Source organism: Lepisosteus platostomus, chromosome 19 (assembly GCF_059453375.1).
Source record: "Lepisosteus platostomus isolate fLepPlt1 chromosome 19, fLepPlt1.hap1, whole genome shotgun sequence".
In the NCBI taxonomy this organism is placed as follows: domain Eukaryota; kingdom Metazoa; phylum Chordata; class Actinopteri; order Semionotiformes; family Lepisosteidae; genus Lepisosteus; species Lepisosteus platostomus.
In genome coordinates, this window is record NC_142629.1 from 15,794,016 (window position 1) to 15,817,161 (window position 23,146).

Sequence of the window (23,146 nt, forward strand, 5' to 3'; positions counted from 1 at the left end):
AGAGCAAACAGACGAACCGCCTCGTCTCGGGGCTGTGACTTGGCTTTAGTCTGAATAAGAGATGTACATGGCCGGTATTTTGCGTGGCCGGCCTGGTGGCTCCGCGGGCTGAACCATCGGACACTTCTAAAGTTCAGAGAGTAGATCGACTCCCGGAGAGTCTTGTGAGTTGAAGTCGAGCCCCGAGCCTCCCTGGCAGTTTGAGACCTAATCCCCGGTCTGAGACCTAATCCCCGGGTGAAGCTCTCATGCTGTCGGGGTGAGTTTGTCGAAGTGGCTGTTCTCTACCACGCCGGCCGTTTTGGGGGGCTCCATTTTCGGGGCCTTCCAAAACAGGGAAAATGGGGGGTTTAAGTCCTTTATAAATGCATAGATCGGAATTCAATTCGAAAAAGCAGCCCCTTATACCACTGTGACACCTGCAGGACAGGTGTGGCACTAGCAGTGAGAGAGAGGTGCAGTCCTAACTAGGAGCGACAGGGGTCTCTCTCCAGCACATTTCTCTTGATTCGACCAGCTGGCCGCAAGCTAAACGAGTCCGGCGAACAGTTTTGTAGGGGAACGTCACTGAATTGGGTTCTCTGAAAACCCTCAGCCGTTATTTGCTTTATTTGTGATTTGGTGAGTTCAAGTTTCTATTTATCTTCAGTAACGTCAGTGTTGAGCCCTTGTATCCGAGTGTACAGCTGTCAATCAGGAGCCGAGCCCGCCCCCAGAGTGACCTTCCTCAGCGGACACGCCCCGTCCACCTGTTCCACAGGTGCGCCCGGCAAGATGGCGGCGGGGTGAGTTTCTGCGGCGTGAGATGCGTTTGCGTTTTATTTCTAATTTTCTTAATTTAAAATACAAAAACTCAAATTTCACTTTGAGGAAAGTGAGACAAAAATATTTTGTTGTTGCAACTTTTGTTAATCAAATTTGTTCCTGTTTAATTTGTGTTTTAGGACGCCGAAATGAGTGTTCTGTCTGTTTGAGCGTGCTCTCGAAGTTTTAGAAGTCTGCATTCAGCGTTCTTATACTACCTTTCGTGTAAGTATGTTTTTATAAGAAAAGGTCTGTTTATTTTAACGAGAAAAGGCTGTAGTTAACTTTCAAACATTTGCTTTCTGAAGTTAGTACTGTAGCTGTGAAATCTCCGCTTGTCGGATTCGGGCTATAATAACGGTTTCCGCTCCGAAATAATAAAACATTGTAAAGGTTTAATTTAATCATTCGTATGTTTTTATTTCTCCAGGTGAGAAAAACATGTCAAGAACGAACCTCCAGTTATGAAAGTGTTTTTTCCAAGGTAAGTTCTATTTCTACCTTGCACTATAGTGTTTGAATTTGTGCAACTCGACGAGGCAACACGTATTTCCCGACGTTTTAACGCCAGAGCGGTTCTTTTATTTATCTATTGAATCCATTGGGTAAAGATGGATAATACCAACTTATTTGCACGATGGTTTTCAATGCGTGGAGTTAAATCGAATATGATAAGCGCTATGAGTGGCACTTGATCTTAAATTTAGTTTCAAAAATGGATCTTCTGTAAGGCTTTATTTTAAAAGCAAAAACTCAAATTTCACTTTGAGAAAAGTTAGACAAAAATGTATTGTTGCAACTTTTGTTAATTGCATTTGTTTGTTGAATTTGTGTTTTAGGACGCCGAAATGAGTGTCCTGTCTGTTTGAGCGTGCTCTCGAAGTTTAAAAGTCTGCATTCAGCGTTCTTATACTACCTTTCATGTAAGTATTTTTTAAAGACGTGGTATCTCTAGCTCTATTTCCTTTAACGAAAAAAGCCGTAATTTATCTTCAGTCACTTGCTGTATAAAGTTGGTAACTGTGTATCTAACTGTTATTATCTCAGCTTTGCGGAATCGGGTTATATTTTCGCTTTCCGTTCCGAAATGATCAACTTTTGCAAAGATTAAATGTACCAATTCGTATGTTTTCTTATTTCTCCAGGTGACATAAGGATTTCAAAAACCGGCCTCCATTTATGAAGTTTTTTTCCGAGGTAAGTTTTATTCTTATCTTACGCTATACTATTTATATTTGTGTATTAAAGACGACACGTATTTCACAGCTTTTTAACAGCAGAACGATTGTATACCAATGTTATCACTTCTTTTCGTTTAGTTGTGCTCTTGCTGAATACAAATACGAAACACTAAATCGCTGGTTCATTTTATGGGTTATTTTATTCATAATAGGCTGAACCTACTTTCTAAATATTGGAGTAGTGGGACTGGGATGTATCTGTGATTTCTCATGCTGTTACCTATTGGTTTCTTGTTGAATTTGAGCGTGTTTGTATGTTTTTTCATTGGGGCAGTTTATTAAAAAAGTTAAGACTTCAGAACTTCAAGTGAATCGATTCTGCAAATCCGATATCTTGTTGACTTGATCCTTTTTCTTTTGCCTTCAGTTCTGCGGTTCCTTCTTCTCTGCGCTCCGACGATCTCCTTTACAATCCACTCCAGCATCTCGTCGTGCTTTGGCAGGTTCTTCTTGACAATGTGTGCTTTTTCTTGAATTGTATTTTGATTTCTGTGGCTTGATCTGTAATGTACCCTTTGTATACCGATATATATTATTGTTAACCTGCATGTTTCATGTTGACTGCTGCTATTGTATGCGCTGTGCCTTCAGTTCTCGGCGCTCTGACGATCTCCGGCAATTTATTCTTGTCAATGTGTGCTTTTTCTTACATTTGATTATTGTTACCAGTGGCTTGATCTGTAATGTCCCGATTCAGTGTTGTATTTTATTCTTGACCTGCATGTTGACTGCTGCTAATGTATTTGCTGTGAATCCTGCAATAAAAACTCATTTCATTGTCTACATTGTCCTGTATTTTCGAAGGTGTGAAGGGTTGTCTTGCAGCGTGCGCCACGCACCGCAAGGCGACACCCCATCGCACTGACTTGGAAAAGTGCGAAGACGCCCGCCTTTTTAGATAGTCTGGGGGGGAATAGGGTCCCTAGGAGGGAGCGTGGGTCTAGCCCTGGGGGGAGGAGAAGGGAGGCTAGCTCTAGCCAAGCCCCCTCACTCCCAGCAGGAGGGGAAGGCAGGCTGGAGATGGCCTCGGCCCGAGAGAGAGGAGGGACTCAGCCCATCAGTCACAGCTTGCAACTGACAGCTTTCTAAGTCCACACCCCAGGAGACCTGCCTCTCTGCAGGGACCAAAGCCACCACCAACCTGCCATCCTCTCCTGCCGGGAGCGAGTGGGCTTGGCTAGAGCTGCGGTCAATCAGCCAGCCCCCGCCTACCCCTCTCCAATGAGGGGGGGTGGGCGAGGCTCGGCTTGATTGCTACCACACCCCGAGAAAAACCCCAGATACTAAGTTTTTTGGCGGGAAAATCTGGACACGCTTAAAAAGGGGGTAGCCTTTGACCTTTTCAAGTCAAAAAGCGATAGGGCGTCCCCTTGCGGCCACAAACTGTTAGCAAAATCTCTCCGCCAAAAAACTCACCAACACCGGGGTTTCTCAGGGCCAAGGGGTACAGAACTCTGCACAAGAAATCAAAGAACAAAATCAAGGTTCAATCAACAATTTATTGAGCGAAAATGGCATACAAAACAAAGCATTACAATACGTCAAATGCACAAGCTTAGAAGTGAAAATCAACATGCATTTCAATCACAAAGTGTCAAAGCACGGCTACATTAATGGTTAACGCTTTTACAAGTCTACAAAGTACAAAAACATTTGAATGCAACTACAAGGAAAAACACAGAAACATACAGCACGTTACTGTTTCTTCGAGGCAGCGACCGGAATGAAGACTGGAACTTCGTTGCATTTCCTTCAAAACAACAGAAACCAGTATTAGCTGTGCTTTCTCTAACAAACAGGATCTCGGAATGATCCCAGATAGATTGAACTTCTGTATCGACTGGCATGTTCAGAAGATGAAACGGTTTAAAAAGATTAACAGCTGGAATAAAGCGCTTAGCCTGGTGTAACAGGTATTGAAGTACTCAGGCGTAGATTTTAAGTGTGAATACCAATGGCACAACAATCAATACAGCTATAGTGAATCGATTAAATAGAAACCCCCACATTATAATGTTTTTTTTCCGATTTCCATTTTAAGAGCCCATTATTTCTCTGTAACAACTTAGCTAAAACATGAATAATGAGCCTAAATATTTCTAGACTCATTGTTTTAATTGTAGTTGTGCAATTTGGAAGCCAAAGCGGTTTCTTATTTATCTATATTATGCGCTTCAAAAAAGCGAAAGTAATCCCAGCTTTAGTTGAAAAAGTTTTCTATAAACAGCAGGCCTACAGTGTTGTCGTTAAAACCACTTCTCCCCTGGAGAAATCTAGGGTCGCCAGTTTGAGTCTTTTCACAAGGCGCGCTTCAATATGATACGTGTGAACGAATAAAAAGGTTTAAACTTACATCGGTAATTCCAGAAGCTGAGCCAAGCATGTCCTGCCCGCAGACACCAAACTGAAACACAAGAACACAAGTATTTAGACCATAATTTAAAAATAATTGAAACCAAAGTTTCAATTATTTTACTACTTAGTAGCGAACGGCGTTTTCACCAGGGTAGATAGCGCAGAAAACATTTCCAAGAGATACGTGTAAGGAAATGAATAAAACTTTTATACTTACTTAGATACAGTAATTGCATGTCCTGCCCGAAGACGCTGAACGGAAAACACAAAAAAGCAGAATTTAGAATTTAAGACCATTGAAACCAATAAGTATTCGTTGCAAGCGAAATTTTTACCACGAATATAAGAGCACAAACACAAAATGCTCTGGAAAATAATGAAAAAACTATTTTTTTTTTGGATGGATGCACACGCTTGATTTTGTGAACAAAGACTTAAAATAAAAATGTTATCTAGCTCCCAACGAAAATTCGTGTTTTACCCCTTTCCCCCTGCGAGGTTTACACTACATAATTACATTATTTAAATTTTATCTACGTTCAAATAAAATAAAAATAAAAAAGAATCACAAAAGACGCGGAACAAACTCACTCAGCTCCGCTCTCTCCAGCAGAACCTGGCGCACAGGTGCGCGGGGCGTGGCCTGCGAGAGATGTCATTCGAGTGGGCGTGGCTACAGACTGACGGCATAGTCTTGGCTCCACCTGAAAACGTGTTAAAGAAATCGAGCACGTTTTCAGAAGTCTGCAGTACATGTGTTACAAGTTTCAAAATCTGTTTTTCCATGGCCATCTGTGTAATCGCAGTTAGTACATTTAATCCTTATTAGTATTTAATACTCACAAGAGTGTGAATTACAGAATTATAGAATTTAGACATATGTAGGCGAGCTGTGGGGTCTAAAGTTCTTTGCAGGACACTTACTGTTCTAGAACCTGATCCATCTTAACGCTGCACCAATATGTAATATGTTTCATCTGTAAACATTTATTATACACTCAGTTTACTACCTTTGTTCCCCTTATTAGTCATGCAGCTAATGTGTTGATTTAAGACGTTTCAAGAACATTATTCGGTTCAAATGAGAGGGCAGTATTCTATACATGTGGCCTGTGTGTTACTGATATCTATTTGATTAGATAATTTTATGATGCCATTGCTCGAAAGATGACAGCAATGATGACAATTGGTTTAAACAAAATAGCTGGATCGCCTGTGCCATTCTCCCACAACTCTTTGTGTATAAAACTTTCAAATACACTTTCCTATGCCATCCTTTCATGTTTCCCTTGGTTCGTGTCAAAGTAGTTCACACTTTATTACGGCAATGTAATTTATTTAATTGGTTAATTGCAGTAACGTCTTTGGCATAATTTTCAACAGCAGTGCACTGTACATGGATAAAAGACCAGGAAAGCTGGAGTTTACAAAAGAGGAGCTGGAAGAATATTTTTTCGAACCCACAGTGACCCCAGACATGAGGAGGAGCTGGATGCGATGGCTTAACACTCGATAAACCAGACGGACCCACCAGTGCTTTTGAAGAGTCAGAACCTACCTGGCAGGAGATGAATCATTTCCTGTAAAGGACAAGAGCAGGATCAGCGCTAGACCCTCTGAGACCATGCCTTAGCTGCCTCCCCTCGCCGCGCCCTTCACTCGTGGTTCCCCAAGTTACATGAGCTTCACCTCTAGCTCCCACCTTCTGGCTCATCCTTTTCGGGGAGTAGCACTTGAATGCTCTCAAATCCCATTTGACCAGACTATCACCTCCTTTGCCTTACCGGCGGGTCGACGCAGCAATAACCACAGGCTGCTTCTCCTCCAGACCTTCCTTGCGTCTCAATGTCACTACTTGATCTCTCCAGGAGCCTCCCTGCTCCAAGCTACCCCCCAGCAGGAGCCTCCTGCTCCCTCCCTGATCTGGAGCCTCCTGCTCCCTTACTGTAGCCGCTGGTCCTCTCATGACCAGCCAAGCTCTTGGACTTCCAGGTCCACTTCAGCCCCTGACATCATCTCCCGGCACCACTGGGCTGCGTCTCACAGAGTCAGAGTCTTCGGTGTCTCACTCTCACACTCAGACTCAACTCACTCCTTACACCAAGTCTCCTGCACCTCCCTCTCAGGCTGAGACTCGACACACTCATGTTTGAACCACACAACCTCTCAGTGCTTCACTCTCGTGTCCTAGACTGTGTACATGCAGCTGCCGGCACAACTTTCCTGCGCCCAGCCACCACTGCTAACGATAATCGCATCTTTCACACCGGAATAGCTGCTCCCACGCGGTCCCTTCCAGGATTTCTTGGACATTCTTCTCCACAGTCTTCTCTGACACCGTTACTCTCATGTTTCTCCCCTTATCTGGGTTTCTTAAACTGCAGCTGCCACTCTGCTCTCACATCCAACAGACCCGTTCTTTCCAGCTGTTATTATTAGACACAGCTTCGGCCTGGTGACTCTCACTGCTGTGCCTCGGCCTGCATGTTAACGGGAGACCTGATCTCATGTCTCCTCTGGTCTGCCACTAACTCAGGACTGACATCCTGGCTTCAACGCTGCCAGGGAAGTTTTCAGCCAGGTCTTAAAATCCCACCTCCAGCTGAATCTCCTGAGATTTCAAACACTCTTCAGCTGTGGTCACACATAGTCCTCTATTGAGAGCTCTGCCGCTCTGCCTCTCTGCTAAACAGCCTGTATGACACCACAGGTGCTTCATACCAAAAGAGCAGAACTCAAGCAATTCAGAAATATTTCACACCTTAATAAATAAGGTAAGATTTGTTTTGCAATCTGCAAAGTAGGTTGACTAGGTTCTTGTTAAACAATTCTATTGATACATCTGTTCAAGAGGGTGGAGTTTAATCCTGCAATATCTAGAATCTTAGTCTGGCTGCCTAGAACATGCTAACATAATTTCGATGATCAGAGGAAGTGCAAAGCAAAATCAAGGAGACCTAGCAGTCCTATGGTTAGATCCAGCCAATTCCTATGGAACCATACTGTATCTCACAAGCTAGTTGTCACCAAGTTGTCACCAACCTACTGTACCACATTCCAGCTAGGTTTTAAGAGCTACTTCAAAACTACTTATACTGCTTCAACATAAAAGTCAAGAGCAAGGACTTTTTTACAGCCTAGCAGAGGTTGGAGGTACGCATCATCACTGGGTGCACTGTATTAAACATTCTATGAACACAGGAGTGGAAAAAGTCAAGCAAATGACATCCAGTGGGCTCCAGTTATTTCAAACACTCTTCAGCTGTGGTTACACATAGTTCTCTATTGAGAGCTCTGCCTCCCTGCCAAATGCACCCCATATAACAGCACAGGTGCTTCATGCCAAAAGAGCAGAACTCGGCAAATCTCAAGCAATTCAAAAACATTTCACTTCAATTAAAGTATTGTTCAGCAGAGACCTGACAAAATCCCAGGCAGGGCACTGCTGTGCTTAGCTTTAAAATTGAAGGTACACTGAATAAAAGCCTCAGTCTAACACTCCTTTCCTTTTTGTACTAAAGTGAGCTTCCTCTTGGCAGTATCTCCACTGGACAAGTCTATGGGATGGAGTGGAAGTCTTTCCATGGTGTTTCATGATCTGGGTAAGGTTGAGGAGCTCATTCTCCAAGCTTGGGATTCCAAAGTGTGAGTGGTTGAAGTAGGAATGTTGTTGGTATTGAACAGTTATTTGGTGAACATGACATGCTGTCTAACAAAGTGTCAGGACTTGGTCATGTAACCTTTCCTTCTGCCCTACTGGGAATAGAGCCCTGTGGATCATGTGAGAATGGAGATGGGGAAAGTGAAGCTCTTCCGGAGGAATGAGACACCCTCAACACGGAACAAAGATCTGGTTTGTATGTTGATCCTCTGACCTTCTGTCATGTCCTTGGCCCTGATCTTGAGAATTGTATCATGTCTGTGCAATAAAGCTAAGGTGTCACTGGTAGTCTTTGTGATCAGCCATTAACTCTGTGAGGTGATGTGGTACCTTGGGTTAATCCCCTGATACTCTTTTGTCCTCCTGAAGATTTGTTGGGGGACAGTAATTGATGCCTTCAGGGCTACCTTTTCTTCAGCAACAATGCTGACTGCAAGTAAATTGTATCTTAACATGTATAGTGGGGGGAGACACCTACTGCCCCTGTCTTAATGGGACCAAGTCACACCTTTCACTAACCAAGAAGCTACGGTTCTGCAGTTGTTACATCCTTAACGCAAAGCTAAGGTTATTTAACCTGTGCAACAGCGGAAGAATACTCCTATTTACAAGACCAGGCTTGTCAGTACTGCTACAGCAACAAAGGTGCCAAGATGGGAGTTGACAGTTTCCTGGCAGGAACTGGCCTGTTCCCACCCTGGCTGTGGTTGCTGCAGGGTAGTCTACTAGAAGCTGACCCAGGAACCCTTAACTCTTTGGAGATTTTTTTTTTCCATGAAAAGCTGGACTAAATATGGATCTCCAGCCCTCACCCTGATCAATGCCAACTGAGTTGGGCTTTATGGGTTTTTTTAAATTGGGAGTGGGGGGGTTGTTAGTGAGAGATGCTATTATGTGAGCATGATTGGAGCTCCTTCAGGTGAAGGGTATTCTGGTTTTTGTTGCAACTTTCAGAATTTTACCTAAGTTGGATGGTTGATCTTTAAATGATCACTTGGTTGTTAATATAGAACCTGGTGGGCTCAGGCTCTCCAATAGCAGGGTTGAGGGAGTCCCATCTTAATCTAGAGTATATACTGTTCTGTTAGAAAAGTGCAGGGGTGGAGGACATCTATTTGAGTAACTCATTAGGTATAATTGGTATCTGGGACATGGTAGAGTTACTGTTCTTCCTTACTTATTTTGCATGAGTACTTCACATACAGCAGTGTGGAGAGGGGGCTGACATGTAATGCAGGGGTTTCACAAAGCTTGCATTAGCGTTGCGCATATATAGACATTTTGTAGAGATGGGGGTGAGAGCAGAGCTGTAGCTTACCATTTCAGGACCTAATGGTCTTATCTTCATGGCTGGAAGGTGTGTGGCCTGCTAGTCATTTCATTACTGCACAACAACATCGAGAACAAGACCACATCCCTTAATGTAGATACCACTTTTCTTCATCTAGTGGTATATGGAGGAGTATGTTTGAAGTTCCTGAAAGTACGGAACTGGTTTTGTTTAAATAAAATAGAAGGCAACAAGGAAATAGACAAGGTCCTTGTGTGTAAGCACTTTTCAAGCTGAAGTGCTTTACAATATGGGTGGAATTGACTTCATCTGCCATGGAAATGCAGCAGTACAAGGTGAGACATACAAAGCACTTAGCACCAACAGACCCTCTATCAGGTAAAGAAGTGAGAAATTAAATGAATGTGAAGTAAGCCCAGTGTGTACAGTAAGTCTAGGCTGGAATTAAGCCAGGACTCCAGCGGTAACACCCCTACACTTTAATCTTTTTGGACCTCTCAAGCATCTCATTAAAATGATTGAACCTCTTACAGTGAGGGGTAAGATGGAAGAGCACTACCTACAGGTCTCTCCCACCCTCCACACCACTTGCAATAACAGCCTAGATTTTGAGGCTCTGAATCAGTCCTGAGTGGGCTCAGAGTGGCTTAATATGAGGTCATGCCAGTTTAGAGGTGAGGAGTTTCTATTGGACAAAGCTCAGCTCTGGTGGGGGGACGGGAGTACCCGTGTTTCCTATTGATCAGTTGTTCATATCAGTTTCCCTATGGGAAACTTTCATCAATTTCCCTACGGGATAAATAAAGTATTATCTAGCTATATACTAAAGAGCTGTTTCTATTGGTCAATAAGAGGAGGCAAGGATCTGAGCAGCCAATCATATCATTTTCTAGGTAACCGGTGACAAAGCTAGATGACAATCTTCATGTCCTGGTCTGATGGTCGAAGTTCTTGAAAGTTTAGAACAGATAGGATTACAGAAAGACATTTTGTTTAAATTAAATAGAAGGCAACCTTCTAATCTCTGAATCATTTTTACGTCTTCATAAATTCTCTTAGCATTATAATAACCACAAAAGAGTTAGAGCAGAGCTCTTATAATAAGTATCATGTTTGACAACAGAATCCACCTTTAACAGACATCGTTGTCTATAGGCATGTAGATATGTATAAAAGTTTTTCGTATGTGTATTGAATGGTACTTATTCCGATTGCTGTGGATGTTGTGCAAACTTGTCGGTTTCGGTTTGACTGCTAAGACACTTGAAAAGCGCGTCATTTACAATCTATGAAATGTTTAGAAGGGGTAAATTTGATTGCGTTTTTACCCTAGTGTCGTAGTCAACTGACCAAAGAAAACAATTTATTGTCAGCTTTTGTCTGCACTTGAAGCATGACGTTTTTTTAAACATATAATGTATATATGTTCAATTATTTTAGGTGAAAATAAACATTTTCAAATATTTCCTGGGTCTGCAATGTATGAAACAAAAGTTTCAAATGTTGTTCAACTTAGTACATAGTACCCCTTAAAAAACAATTTCCAGGTTTTTTCACGTTTCCGAATTTACTTTGCATAAAACAGTACAAAGGTCTTGTAATACAGGAAGTTTCTAAGTTTGTTTTAAATATTTTTTATTTATTTATGCATAAACTATAACAAAAAATACAAATACAAGCAAGAGTACATATAACATTTCAAGATAAAAAAAATCGTCAGGGGTAAAGATTACAAAATAAATTCAAATGATGAAATAAAGTTTAAACAAATTAAATAAAGAACGTGCGCACCGCTTTCATATTTTTAAACTTTGAAATAGTCTGTAGATATTCCTTTACATCCATTTTAAAATGCTTTAAACATATGATTCTTCCCAGACCACTTCATTTTGTGTATATAACGTGCCATTATAATTAAATTTATTACAAACGGTATTTTACTATTCTTTTGGATGGGGCTGAAACTTAACATGCCATCTTTTTCTCCAAACAAATAACAGCTCCTACAATTTACTCCCCCTGTGCTCAGCCGCTTATTAACACCTCCTTGGGCTGCCTGTGTTACTGTGTTTGAGGAGGAAATTCAGTTACGTTCTCAGCACAGACCACGGCGATACAGTCTGACGAGTTTGGCCGCTTCTGCGTCATCAATCTGCGCCCGCCGCGGAGGGAGACTTTCTGAGCGGAGATGTAAGTTTGTGTGTGTTTTTTTTTAGAAACCATCTAATGCAATCCTCGATGTTATAGCAGTTTTAGGACACTGAATCTTGTTTTTATCAATTATTTAGTCGAAAGCAATGCATCTCGAAGTGATATTTCCTGTCGCGGTGTTGGGATTGTGCTTGATTTTGGAGCGGGGGGGTGTTGCTTGAAAGCAGAGCTTTGAACAGATGAATGAAAACATCAATGGCGGACGAGTGGGTTCGTTTGCCGAGTACAACGGGGGGTTTGGATTGTTTCCACAAATGCACTGAAACTAGGAACATAAAACGTTAATTGTAACTTCGTCTATGAAAATGTAGGGCAGTTTCTAAAAGCTTTACGAACACAAAGCCTAACACGTCTCTGTACTGTGGGCGGCTTTATTTAACGTACACAGTAGTAGGTTCGTGTACACAAACCTCAGCTAAACCTCACAAAATGTCTACTTTACAGTTCACGTAATGCAGAATTCTATTCATGTGGCTTAATGTGCTCAAGGATCAACAAATACATAAGCTCTATAAAGGGAATTGAGATAATAACTCCCCAAATCGTGCGTAGTAAAGTAAGTTTTCCATTTACGCAATATGGGCTAATAATCATTTAAGATATATATATATAGTGGATTTCGCTTAATGTAAAAAAACACACCGTGGTTTAACTCGCTACGTTCAAACGGTTATCCTAGAAATTTGCGCATGGAGAGCTTAGAATTAGCCTTTCAGTGCCTCTTAGAAAATTGTCCCTAAACAGAGTTTTGCACAGATTTTCCCTGAGCAGCATTCTCTATAGCCACTCGCAGTCTGTTAAATTGTACTTAAGAATATGAAACTGTTAGACACTGTACGATGCTTACCTTAAATGGGTTAATGTGTAGGTGCTGACCAAACAGCAATACCTTGTATAGTTGTAAACATATTTTAATCATATATCGACAGTGTTGCCATCCATTTTAACGTTTTTGTTTGCATGTATTCTTTTTAGCATTTAAGCTTTTAACATTATGTATTGGAACATGTTTTGAAATATTCCTCCAGTTAGTGTCGCCTTTCTAGCTCAGTTTTTGATATTGGATTTTAGCATTTGCAAATTTGCCACATTAAACATTGAAGCCCTCCTGGAATGGTCTTTGGAACTAGTGGGGCTGCCACTTAAAAGGAGGTTTGTTTGTGTGTTTTGCCCTGTTGAGCCTTTTCCAGATTGGGCTCAGTTACTGAGGGTTGCAGGACAGGCCTAGGTCGATGATAAGCATGCTGGTTTAAGTGTGCATGTCTTGGCTAAAAAAAAAAGGAGCAAGTAACGGTTAATTCCATGCTGAAAAGTAGAAATAAGAACCAATGTTTTGGCTGTTGAGCCATTTTCAGTTGTGAGAGAGGAAGTTAACTGGAATATAAAGCACAGGAGAACAGAGGACTGAGTAGGTGGGAATGGAAACACAAATGAGAGAGTGTCCACACAAAGGCCAAGGTGTGAAAAGCTGAAATGATCATACTGTACACTAACAAAAAGCCATTTTTTGGGGGTGGGTAGTATGAGTAGGTGTTTGGTTTATTTGCAAGGTTATTCAAATAATGGGATTGAAGTTCAGCATATTAAGCTACTGTTTCCTGCTTTAAGCTTTTAAGCATGTCCCTGAAAGTATTAATAGAGTATTGGACTTGCTGGTGCTCTCTTGCGTTCGTACAGGATCACGTAAGATGTCAGTGGCTCCCTATTGTGTTATTTCTTGGGCCTTCCGAAGTTCAGGCCTTGAAGAGCTTCTTCACTGCCTGATAACTTGATCCTTGGGGCAGGCCCCTCTTATAGACAGAGCACTTGTTCCTGAAAGGTGACAGTGCACACTGATGCTCTGCTAGGAATACAGTACAGGAACTTTACCCTCCTTCCCTTACAGTCCAGATCGAAACGCTCCTCCTCAAATCTTTCTCCCTCTCCCAGTGTGAGATGGTGAAATGTAATAAGTATTGTTAAACCTGACAGTGGTTTCTCTTCTCTGTTTATTGAAAAGTCATTTATTCTAACTGGCAGTGAAGATTTCCAGTTAACACAGGGTAGGAATAGTTTGAGTGCAAAACACCACTGACCTTTTACACAGTAAATATTCACACTTTGTGCCATGTAAAATAATACTGTCTAAATTAGTCATTTATACAGACATTTCTTCATGATGGAAAAGGTTTTTAGAGGTAGCATCTGGCTGCCTCCAGATGACTGAATGTTTGAAACTGCATTACAGTTTTTTTTAAATAATTATGATCATCTGATTATTCAGTAAGGTATCTAGAACAGGATTATTTTCTCAGAAGAGCCAACATTTTAAATCATGAAATAGCATGAGATATGAAGCCACAGACATCTTCCCATTTTTTACAGCCATTGCAGAGAAATGAGAAGTCACTTGAGAGACCTCATGGGAAAACACTAATTTCTTTACTAGTTTATGCAGGTGAGACCTCATCTTCAGCAGTCTGAAAGGGTTATGTCATAAGAGGCTATAGGTTTGCAGCTCTGTGCAGGACAGGGATCATTTGGATCACCTCTGAACTCGGCGAGCCCGTGAGAGTGGTTCTGTGAACGCAGAACACGAATGTTAAAAAATAGTGCGCTGGATGGGAATAGTGATCATTGTGCTGCTTTCATACGGTAGCTGTGTACTACCGAGAGGATCTGCCCGGCCTGGCGGCTTGTTCTGACTTCCTCCGTCGTGTTGTCAATTGAAGGATATTGATCACACTCCCCCCCCCCCCCCCCCCCCCTTCCCTGACAGGGCACCGTCACCCACGAAGAGGAAGGACCGCTCCGAGGACAAGGCCAAAGACCGAGGCAAGGAGAAGGTGGGGGCGAAGGAGGCGGCGGACAAGGACCGCGGCAGGGAGAAGGCCCGCAAGCGCCGCAGCGCCTCCACGGGCAGCAGCAGCAGCAGGTGAGCCAGCGCCGGCGCTCCGGGAGAGTCTAGCCACCCTCGCTCAGCGGCAGAGCGTCGGGGCTGTGATCAGGGCCTCTGCCTCCACAGCCTCCTCGCTGTTTTGATACATCTGTGCCGTTGTTCTGTTACTTTTGCACGGGAGGCTTTTCAAGGAGGCTTTGCAGTGGAGGCTTGTTTTCCTTCAACCTTCATGCCGATATGCAGTCTCTCTCAAAAGAGCGGGCCATTCAGTCCGTTTAACCCCTTTGATGACCCGTTGCTAATTAAAACCAGGAAGCCCATCTTCCTTCTCTCGAACGGTCTTGGAGTAGGCAAGTAAGGCTGACTAGCTTGTCTGAGGCACCCGCCACCCTTTGTGTAAAGGAGCGCCCCCGTTGAAGAGCTCTTCCCTTCCTCCCTGCTCTCCGCCCAGGTCTCGCTCCAGCTCCAGCTCCAGCTCCAGCTCCGGGTCCAGCTCGGGCTCGTCCAGCGGCTCCAGCTCGTCCTCGGCGTCCAGCCGCTCCGGCTCCTCCTCCTCGTCCCGCAGCTCGAGCAGCAGCAGCTCCTCCGGCTCGCCCAGCCCGGGCCGCCGCCGCCACGACAACCGCCGGCGCTCCCGCTCCAAGTATGGGTGTCGTTCAGAGCCGCGCCGAGCTCCTTTCCTCTCCCCCCTTACCTACGCCGTGGAGGCAGGAGCTGATTGAGTAGATCCTTGTTTTAATTTGGAATTAAAATATAATCACAGCGTGGATTGTTGCACTTGTCTGAAGCAAGCTCACCTGAGGGGTTCTGTTACCTAGGTGTCCATTGATTAGTCCCATTGTTGTGCTTCTGTTTTAGTTTTCTGGTGGGGGGGAGTTGTGAAGTGGGTGTTTATAGTAATATTGTATAGCTGGTACAATCCGCTGCTTAAAAAGGGATCTGTCGTTATTAAGTTGCGTTCAGTGATTGCCTGTTTTCTGATGAGGGAGAAGTCTCCCGGTCACTTATCCAGAAGCTCGGAAAGAGTGACAGTGACATGGACCCAGAGCATTCTGGCAGAAGCAGATGTGCTTTGAGTTCACTAGATGGCACCAATACCCTGTATCTAGAATTGCTGCACACTGTTGGTCAGATCAGAAACCATCTAAACATCAATAACTGTTGCCCAAACCACCCAGGTTTAGAATTGAGTATTTGGCTGTATGCACGTAGTTTGAAGAACCAGCGCTTGTACTTATACGATCTAGTGACAACGTTAAGCAATTAGCTATTTTTTTCATCATCCTAAACGTTGTTCAGTTTAAGGTGGCAAGAAATGAGAGATTAAAAGATACATTATAATATTTTAATGTGTAAAGGGGATCTGTTACTTTTGATTCTCTGCCATTAAGCAGTCTCAGATACTCAGAAAGAGGGTCTGTCCTGTGTGTGAATGGGCTGCTTGTTCTGATAAGGTGTTTGTTAAAGGGAACTGGAACTGCGTCCTCCATCAAACGTGTGACATTTCCTGGCATTTTAAGTTCTTTTAAATCAATTGAAACAAAAACATTTTTTTAATGTTTACTTGGCTTCTGTACGTATTGCATGCCAACAGATGCCCAGTCAGTGATACAGCTATTCATTGTACAGTCTTTGGCTCCCCCCCCCAGAGCAGTGATCACAGCCTGTCTTTCCAGGTCTAAGTCCCCTAAAAGAGAGGAGAGGAAGAGGAGGAGTCCCAGTCCCAGACCCACCAAGGTTCACCTTGGTCGGCTCACCAGGAACGTCACCAAGGTTTGCCCCTGATCAGCATGTAACTAACACTTGAAAGATCAGTATTTCGCCTTTAGTCCCTTCGTGATGGGGTTTTGTGATAGATACTTGCCATATTAAATAGTAGTCTTTCCTGCAGGACCTTGTGCTTAAGAGGACACTAAGCACAAAACAGAGCACACTCAAACACAGGAGTATCTTTAGCATGCAAGCAAAAGATAGCTATGTACATCCCAGGCAGGGAAGTATGGTTGAAAACCTCAGCATTAAGCACTCTGCTGATTTAAATAAATGTAATTTCTTTTAAAGTACAGTGCCAACTGTGCATTTTGCCCCGCATTTGACTTGAAGCATGAGCAGCAGTCAAGTTGTTTGCTCATGGCATTTTAAGCTCAATTTTGCTGTGAACTGTCGATGGCAGTGAATGCCAGTTTACGCCTTCAATTTGCTTTATAAGTAGGGGGGATCAGGGATCAGCCTGTAAGCTCAGGAGTGTTTTATCTAGCGATACGGCCCCCTGAAAAAAAACTTTCTGCTGCAGGATCACATTATGGAGATTTTCTCCACCTATGGGAAGATCAAGATGATAGACATGCCTGTGGACAGGCTGCACCCACACCTCTCCAAGGGCTACGCCTACGTGGAGTTTGAGAGTGCAGATGAAGCAGAAAAGGCCCTCAGACACATGGATGGAGGTGAGCAAGCCTTGCGTTTTCTGGTAAATAACCTGTGTCCGTTGCCCCAGGCAAAGTGTTCAGACAAGAACTGAATATCTGATGGGTGGCGGTTTCTTGAAAGCGAGATCCAATTACTGTCTCATTGGAATGGTTAGCTCTTGAAATAGCCTCGCATCCTTCCCCCGGACCCCGCAGTGCTCTTGGTCCTTAGATTGACGTTGCCCATCTGTCTGCAGGTCAGATTGATGGCCAGGAGATCACGGCGACTGCGGTGCTGGCCCCCCGCCTGCGGCCAGCTCCTCGCAGGATGACCCCTCCTCGCCGGATGCCGCCCCCGCCCCCTGTGTGGCGCCGCACTCCGCCCCGCATGAGGAGGAGGTCAGTGCCAGCCCCTCGCCCGCTTTTCCTCTGCATCCCAAGCCCATCACCAGGAGCTGTGCTTGATGGGATTAGGAATTGTGTAGCTCAGCGTTGTTACTGTTGTCAGTTCTTCCCCAAAAAAAACGACGCAAGGACTGAGTAAGGAAATCACTGCGTGGAGAGAGCTGGGTGGATTAGAAAACGATAAAAGAGTATTCTGCTGAGTTTTGCCGACCTCCGCGATGATGCATATCTGTGTTGTGACTGATGTAGGGGTGCAGTTAGTCACGGCGCATGTCTGTGAAGGTTTCGAGCTTTTACACAAAAGACCGTTTTTGGAGTGAATAACTGCAACACACAAGAGGGTATCTTTTTCTGCACACAGATATTTCCAAGCAGTTTAAAACCTCAAAAGTTACCATAGCTGTTGTGTTTAAGAGAGAGACTCTTGCATGTATATTTAGAAATAACATCACCATAAATACAACATAATGCAACGGTAATTTTTTATCATCACCTTTCAGTTGTTCTGAACTGTCACTTTCTTTCTCAAAAACCACAAAATGGTGTCTCTCTATCTCAGCATACACAGAGGCTTCACTAAATTTAGAAGGTACCTTTTCTCACACAGTGATCAAACTTTACACTACTACACAAGTTCTAAGGTACACATATAAGTTGCAAACATTCTTTAACCTTTGTTTTTATTCCATCATAGAAGAGAATAATTTCTACGGCTTAAAAATTAAGAAATTTGGAAAAAGTTGCAACTTCTAGAAAGGTCATGGAAGAAAAAAACATTAAAGGAGTCTTAACATGCTTTATTTTGTGGGTTGATAATGCAATTCCCTTTCCCTACCCCGCAAAAAAAGCTTTTGATAAAAGGATTACTTTTTCAAAGGACTTCCTGAAAGTCATGAATTCTCAATGGGCTCTCCAGCTGAAACATGGCTTTAAATATGAAATCCTCCTGATAAACGTTTATTAATTAGAAACCTCTTGTTTACAGGTCTTGCATTATTTCCTCGTTTAAGACCTTTGAAATAGTTTCTCGTGCCTGGATGTGGATTTCCTTTCTGTACTGTAGAATGGGGAACGACGGCACAACACTGAAAGACTAAAAAGATGAATTATGTGCTGTAGCAGCTCTGGTCTGCTGGGCCCAGAATCCAGCAGGGAGATTGCTTTGTCTCGGTCTCGGTCTTTCAGCTGGGAAAAGGGTTAAGCTGCTCTATTAGGGTTGAGGCGGAATAGTGTAGACGGACGCGTAGAAAACCTGCTCGGTCCCGACCCCGAGGAGCCGGGATCCCGATGTAAACCCGGCTTTAAACTCTCTCCAGGTCTCGCTCGCCGCGCCGCAGATCGCCGGTCCGCCGCAGGTCCCGGTCCAGATCGCCCGGCCGCCGGCGTCACCGGAGCCGATCCAGCTCCAACTCCTCGCGGTAGACCGCATGCCCCGGCGCCCCCGCCCCCTCACCCCGCCGCACTGGGCCCTCGACCAGCTGAGTGAGAATCCTGCAGGCTCCTTTGCCCCAAAAGGGGTTATCAGTACACCGAAGAGCAGTCCTAGGCCACCCAGTCTGCTCCACATTCTCCTATTCCAAAGCCTTTTTTATTTGCAAATAAAAAACTGGCATTGGGACTCTCAAAGAATCTTGGAGGCAAAAGCGCCTGTTTTATTGCTTTTTGTCAGCTTTTATTAATTTTGGTCTCCCTCGCTGTTCTCCTACAATTTTTTTTTTTTAATTGACAGGTTCTCGGCTTCTCTAAATTGTGAATTTTAAGATCTTTTTTTCCCCACATTTTTCTAAGCAATTTGTACCACAGGACTGCTGAAATTGACCTCCCGTTTGCATGATGTGTATATTTCTACGTTATTGCAAGTTACCATTTTTTAACGTTTTTACCCCCACGGAGCCTAAATTTCTGACTTTTCATTATAGATTTTTTTAAGTATTTCCTGTTGCTTTGAGAAATTGTCAATCTTAAATGAATGTGATCTACATTTTGTTAATAAAACAGGATTTTTCTGCATTTCATACATTGTTAATGTACCACAGGAGCTGTATGTACAAAACATGTGTCTGTTGATCTTCCTTTTTGCTGTACCAGGTTTAGGTAGAAAAAGCAGTTTGAAGTAATAAAACATTTCCAATTTCCCATTAGTTTGTTCTGACACATTAAATCTTATCCATAGCTAGCTGTGAATGTTGATTAATGATTGGTGAATTTCAAATTGGAAAGATTTTAAAAGGCAGAATAATTGGTGATTCTAAAATGTGAAGCTAATTTTCAACCTTCAGTAACTAGTGTGATTTGGTGGGATCCACTGCAAAGCATTCAAAAGATCTTTGCATATATGAGCTACCCACAACCATAAAAAGCTTTGCTTCCTCCTTATTCCTGGTTTAATTATGTCTGGTAACAGGAGCAAACTTCTTTAGACCCTCCTAATAAGCATGAAAGCTCTTATGATGACATGGTAAGCTTATCATTGTAATGAGAAGGAAGCAGAAGAGGCTGTGAATAACTATGGACTGTGGAGAGGTGGAATTTTGCTACAGATTTGAAGGAGCTCTTCCTGCTGAGTGGTAAGTTAGTGAACGACATTTACACTAGGCCTTTAGAGGAGCAGAGTTCCTGTGCAAGACATGAGGACCTGAAGGCTAAATGTGGACATTTTGGAGGTTTGTTGCGATGTTATGATTATGAAGGAGTACTACAACCAGTAATGATTGTGAAATGCGTGGAAAAACGGTAGTGTTTTACAATGTGCAGACAGAAAATACTTGAAACAATGGTTTCATTTCTGAGTTTCTGAAATGGGTTGCATAGAAAAGTGCTATATAGAAAGATTGGCAGTCGCAGAAACTTAGAAGACATATTTCTAATGTGTGGCATTCTTGTAAAAAATGCATTTCAATTTATTTCCGGGTTCCAATTAAGCACTAATTGGAAAATAGTTCTAAACAACTGCATTTGCATGTAAGACTAAATGGACTCAGATGAATGCAGATTGTGACCACTGGAGCTGGTTTCTTTAATGGGTTTGAAGGTGATTGGGTTAACTCTGTGCAGTATCTCAATGGGTGACCTGGCAAATCTAGGATTGCTGCTGGAACGTTTATGGGCACGCTATACTGTAAAAAAGGCACTGTCCTTCAGATAAGACGCAACACCAAGGTCCTAACTCTTTATGGTCATTAAAAATCCCAGGGCGTTTCTCGAAAAGGGTAGGGGTGTTACATGTGATGTTTTGGCCAAATTTCCCTTGGCCTGTACCATCCATGGCCATACATGTTGCAAATAAAAATAAACAGAATATAAAAATATATCCCTGAAAGAGGCTCCTAGGGGGTAGAGTACAATCCAATAAATTAGAATGCAGAAGAGGCATGCAAAGTAGTACAATAAGATTTAAAGCACATACAAAATATTTATTTCAAATATTCACATTTTTATAGCACAAATTTAAATGTACATTATATACATGTCTGCTGGATGTTGTGCTGTTGTTTTCACTTCCTTGTTATTTCTAGACATCCTTTGACTTCTGGCTCCCTTGATCCATTATATCTTTGAATCCCAGTTTCTCTAGTGGCTCTTTTGTCATCAGCTGCCTAGGAAGAGAAGAACCAGATGCTTAAGTGCTAGCCTTTCACCTCTATCCACTGAAGTCAGCAGTAGGGAGGTTACCCTCACTATAGAGAAAGACCTTATGGACTATTTTCCACCAATACCAAAAGTATTGGTTTTTGCACAAATTGGTTGCTAAAATATTAAATCTTTGAGCAAGGATTCTAAAATTTACTAAATCCACAGAAAGGTTTAGCGTGAGGTATCATCTGGTTAGTTTTATTTTGGGTCAGGTCAAAATGGTAGTTGCTAACAGCAGTGTGGGGTAGTGTGTGCTCAGGTTTGTTCTGTTCAGTCTCTGCTGCAGAACTATCTCTTGAGCTGCACCAATTGTCAAGACAGCCAGGTTGTCGTGTTTTCATAAACAAACACCCGCTGCTTGTCTTGTGGGCTTTATTTTGACCAGTCTTCATTTTTCAACACGCACCTTTCCATTCTGCACTCAAGATACTCCTTTGACTGATTCCGGCAGAGTGAGCTCTCGAAGTTGTTTTGCCTGAGGCAACTCATAAACATCTCTTTGAAATCCTTGCATTCCCCTGAAAAAAGCAGAGTGCAAAATTCAGTTTAGTATTAGGCTGCTTGCTGAGAAGGTCATCTCCCCCAGGGCTACAATTCTTTAAACAGTCTCTGACGTGAAATAAATGCAAACTTGTTTTTTTTTTAAATTGACAATTACCAAAGTATTTCATTGTAGTAGCAAGGGACTTCTGTGTATGTATTAAAATAACCCATTTTTAATGCACATGAAATTAAAAGCAAACTGGCTGGCCTACCTTATTCTATTAACAAATGCAGTGTATCCCTGCAAAAGCTTGGTTTGTAAAAATTTGTAATGAGCAGTACCTGTAATATGAGGTTTTCAAACAGGATCCCACGGCCCAAAGAAGGTTTTAATATTAATATACGGTCCCTAGTCCCTAGCAAACGGAGTACACTAGATATATGGCTGCAACTACTGTCACTGATGCATTTTGCACCCATCTGCTATCTAAATGCTGGTTTAAAGTATAGCTTCTACCCTGTTCCCGTCTCCAAGAACTGTGATGTTATTTATGTCATTTGTCGTGTGAGGAAAACACGCATTGCACCTGGGTACATGTAACAATGAACTTGAACTTGCTAGACATTGGGTGCTGTGTTGCATGCACTGAACTTCAGGTTATTCAAGTTTTGCACTTCCGTGGAAATTAATCAGATGATCTATTATTATACCGTGGAGAAAGGACACAATGCTCCCATATTTGAGAAGGTCGTCATTTCAACGACCAGTATTTGCACATCTACATTCGTTACTACTTAAAAGTGCGCTTCTCAGTTCTGTCAGAAGCTCTGCACTGCTGATGCAGGACATGCATGGATAAAGAAAACAACTTCTTAACATTTGCAAAAAGGGGGAGAGGGTTGTCTCAAACTGATTTTGATTTACAAAAAAAAATGTGCATCCACGATGTAACTCACCAAAGTGATCTAAAGGAAAAGACCCTTTGTCCGGGGGACGGGGCTTGAAAGATTTTGTCCCAAAATTCATTGCAGTCGACATTGCCACAGCTTGTTAATTTCCACTCCTGATACCTGGAGGAGGAAAACTGCTTACACCGGATGTACTGCCATGACCTCTTCATCCAGGCCTTTGTAGTAGATTTTCGATTGCTCGATCACCTGCTCGACAATCCATTAAGCATTAAAGGGCCAGTGCTTACGTGTGCACCAGTGTTTTTGTGTATACCTGAGTCAATCGCGATTGTACTTTACTGCAGCCTCGCTTCAGAGAAAGTGACCTAGGTTTAAGCGAGGTTATCCTGTGTTTATCTGCAGCTTACTCGAGCAATTAAGGTGTACCGCTTTGATAACAATATACTACGAAAAAGTAGCAGATAACTACAAAGACGTGCCAAATAAATTCTTCGAACAATATGGAGCTTTTTAAAATCTCTCAGAAGTTTCATTCCGTAGCTGTAGATAGCTTAATATCTGTATATACATTTGTAGATGTATGTACTGCAATTACAGTATATGAAGTCACATTTAGTTTAAAAAAAAACTTTCTCAGTGGGTTCCTCAATAATGCACAGAGCATCAATATTTAAAAGCTAGAGACGGGAAGTCGATAAATCCTAATTGAAATAATTCAATAATGTTGTGTACTGTGCTGTTACTTATTTTTTATTATTAATCGGCTCTTTGGAGTCCAGGCAATCAAGACAGGTTTTATGGGAGACGCAGCCAGCGAAAGAGACGGCACGATTGCATTATGTCGAGAAGCGGAGAGGCGAAAGT

At 42.6% G+C, this 23,146-nt stretch overlaps 2 protein-coding genes and 3 long non-coding RNA genes across 5 annotated transcripts in view; 2 read left to right on the forward strand and 3 right to left on the reverse strand.

Annotated features, from left to right (window-relative positions):
• LOC148645222 (uncharacterized) overlaps window positions 1-23,146 on the reverse strand; it is a 229,465-nt gene that overhangs the window by 34,340 nt on the left and 171,979 nt on the right. The window lies entirely within an intron of this gene.
• Window positions 1-23,146, forward strand: part of LOC148645227 (uncharacterized) — a 197,263-nt gene that overhangs the window by 4,756 nt on the left and 169,361 nt on the right. The window contains exons 3-6 of the long non-coding RNA XR_015928313.1: window positions 650-785; window positions 945-1,029; window positions 1,235-1,288; window positions 1,644-1,727. This is a non-coding gene — a long non-coding RNA (uncharacterized LOC148645227). The remainder of the gene's footprint in view (window positions 1-649; window positions 786-944; window positions 1,030-1,234; window positions 1,289-1,643; window positions 1,728-23,146) is intronic.
• Window positions 3,525-5,106, reverse strand: LOC148645228 (uncharacterized). The gene is made up of 3 exons (XR_015928327.1): window positions 4,992-5,106; window positions 4,399-4,449; window positions 3,525-3,795 (listed from the first exon to the last, which is right to left on the reverse strand). It is a non-coding gene; the product is annotated as an uncharacterized LOC148645228 (long non-coding RNA).
• On the forward strand, window positions 11,387-19,395 carry rnps1 (RNA binding protein S1, serine-rich domain). Its single transcript, XM_088612461.1, has 7 exons — window positions 11,387-11,542; window positions 14,322-14,477; window positions 14,893-15,084; window positions 16,118-16,214; window positions 16,735-16,888; window positions 17,107-17,248; window positions 18,571-19,395. Coding segments are annotated over exons 1-7 (849 nt in total). The 5' UTR covers window positions 11,387-11,540; the 3' UTR covers window positions 18,677-19,395.
• Window positions 20,647-22,498, reverse strand: cox19 (cytochrome c oxidase assembly factor COX19). Its single transcript, XM_088612464.1, has 3 exons — window positions 22,328-22,498; window positions 21,294-21,405; window positions 20,647-20,850 (listed from the first exon to the last, which is right to left on the reverse strand). The coding sequence occupies exons 1-3, from the start codon at window positions 22,407-22,409 to the stop codon at window positions 20,766-20,768; spliced, it is 279 nt and encodes a 92-aa protein (XP_088468590.1). The 5' UTR covers window positions 22,410-22,498; the 3' UTR covers window positions 20,647-20,765.

Excerpts from the sequence above, each read along its gene's own strand:
- rnps1 (XM_088612461.1), top strand. Across the intron at positions 16,215-16,734 it reads TCACCAGGAACGTCACCAAG|GATCACATTATGGAGATTTT; the intron begins GTTTGCCCCTGA and ends TTTCTGCTGCAG. Across the intron at positions 17,249-18,570 it reads CCGCCCCGCATGAGGAGGAG|GTCTCGCTCGCCGCGCCGCA; the intron begins GTCAGTGCCAGC and ends AACTCTCTCCAG.
- cox19 (XM_088612464.1), bottom strand. The coding sequence starts at position 22,409 with ATGTCGACTGCAATGAATTTTGGGACAAAATCTTTCAAGCCCCGTCCC. Across the intron at positions 21,406-22,327 it reads TTTTCCTTTAGATCACTTTG|GGGAATGCAAGGATTTCAAA; the intron begins GTGAGTTACATC and ends TGCTTTTTTCAG. Across the intron at positions 20,851-21,293 it reads CTTGAGTGCAGAATGGAAAG|GCAGCTGATGACAAAAGAGC; the intron begins GTGCGTGTTGAA and ends TTCTCTTCCTAG.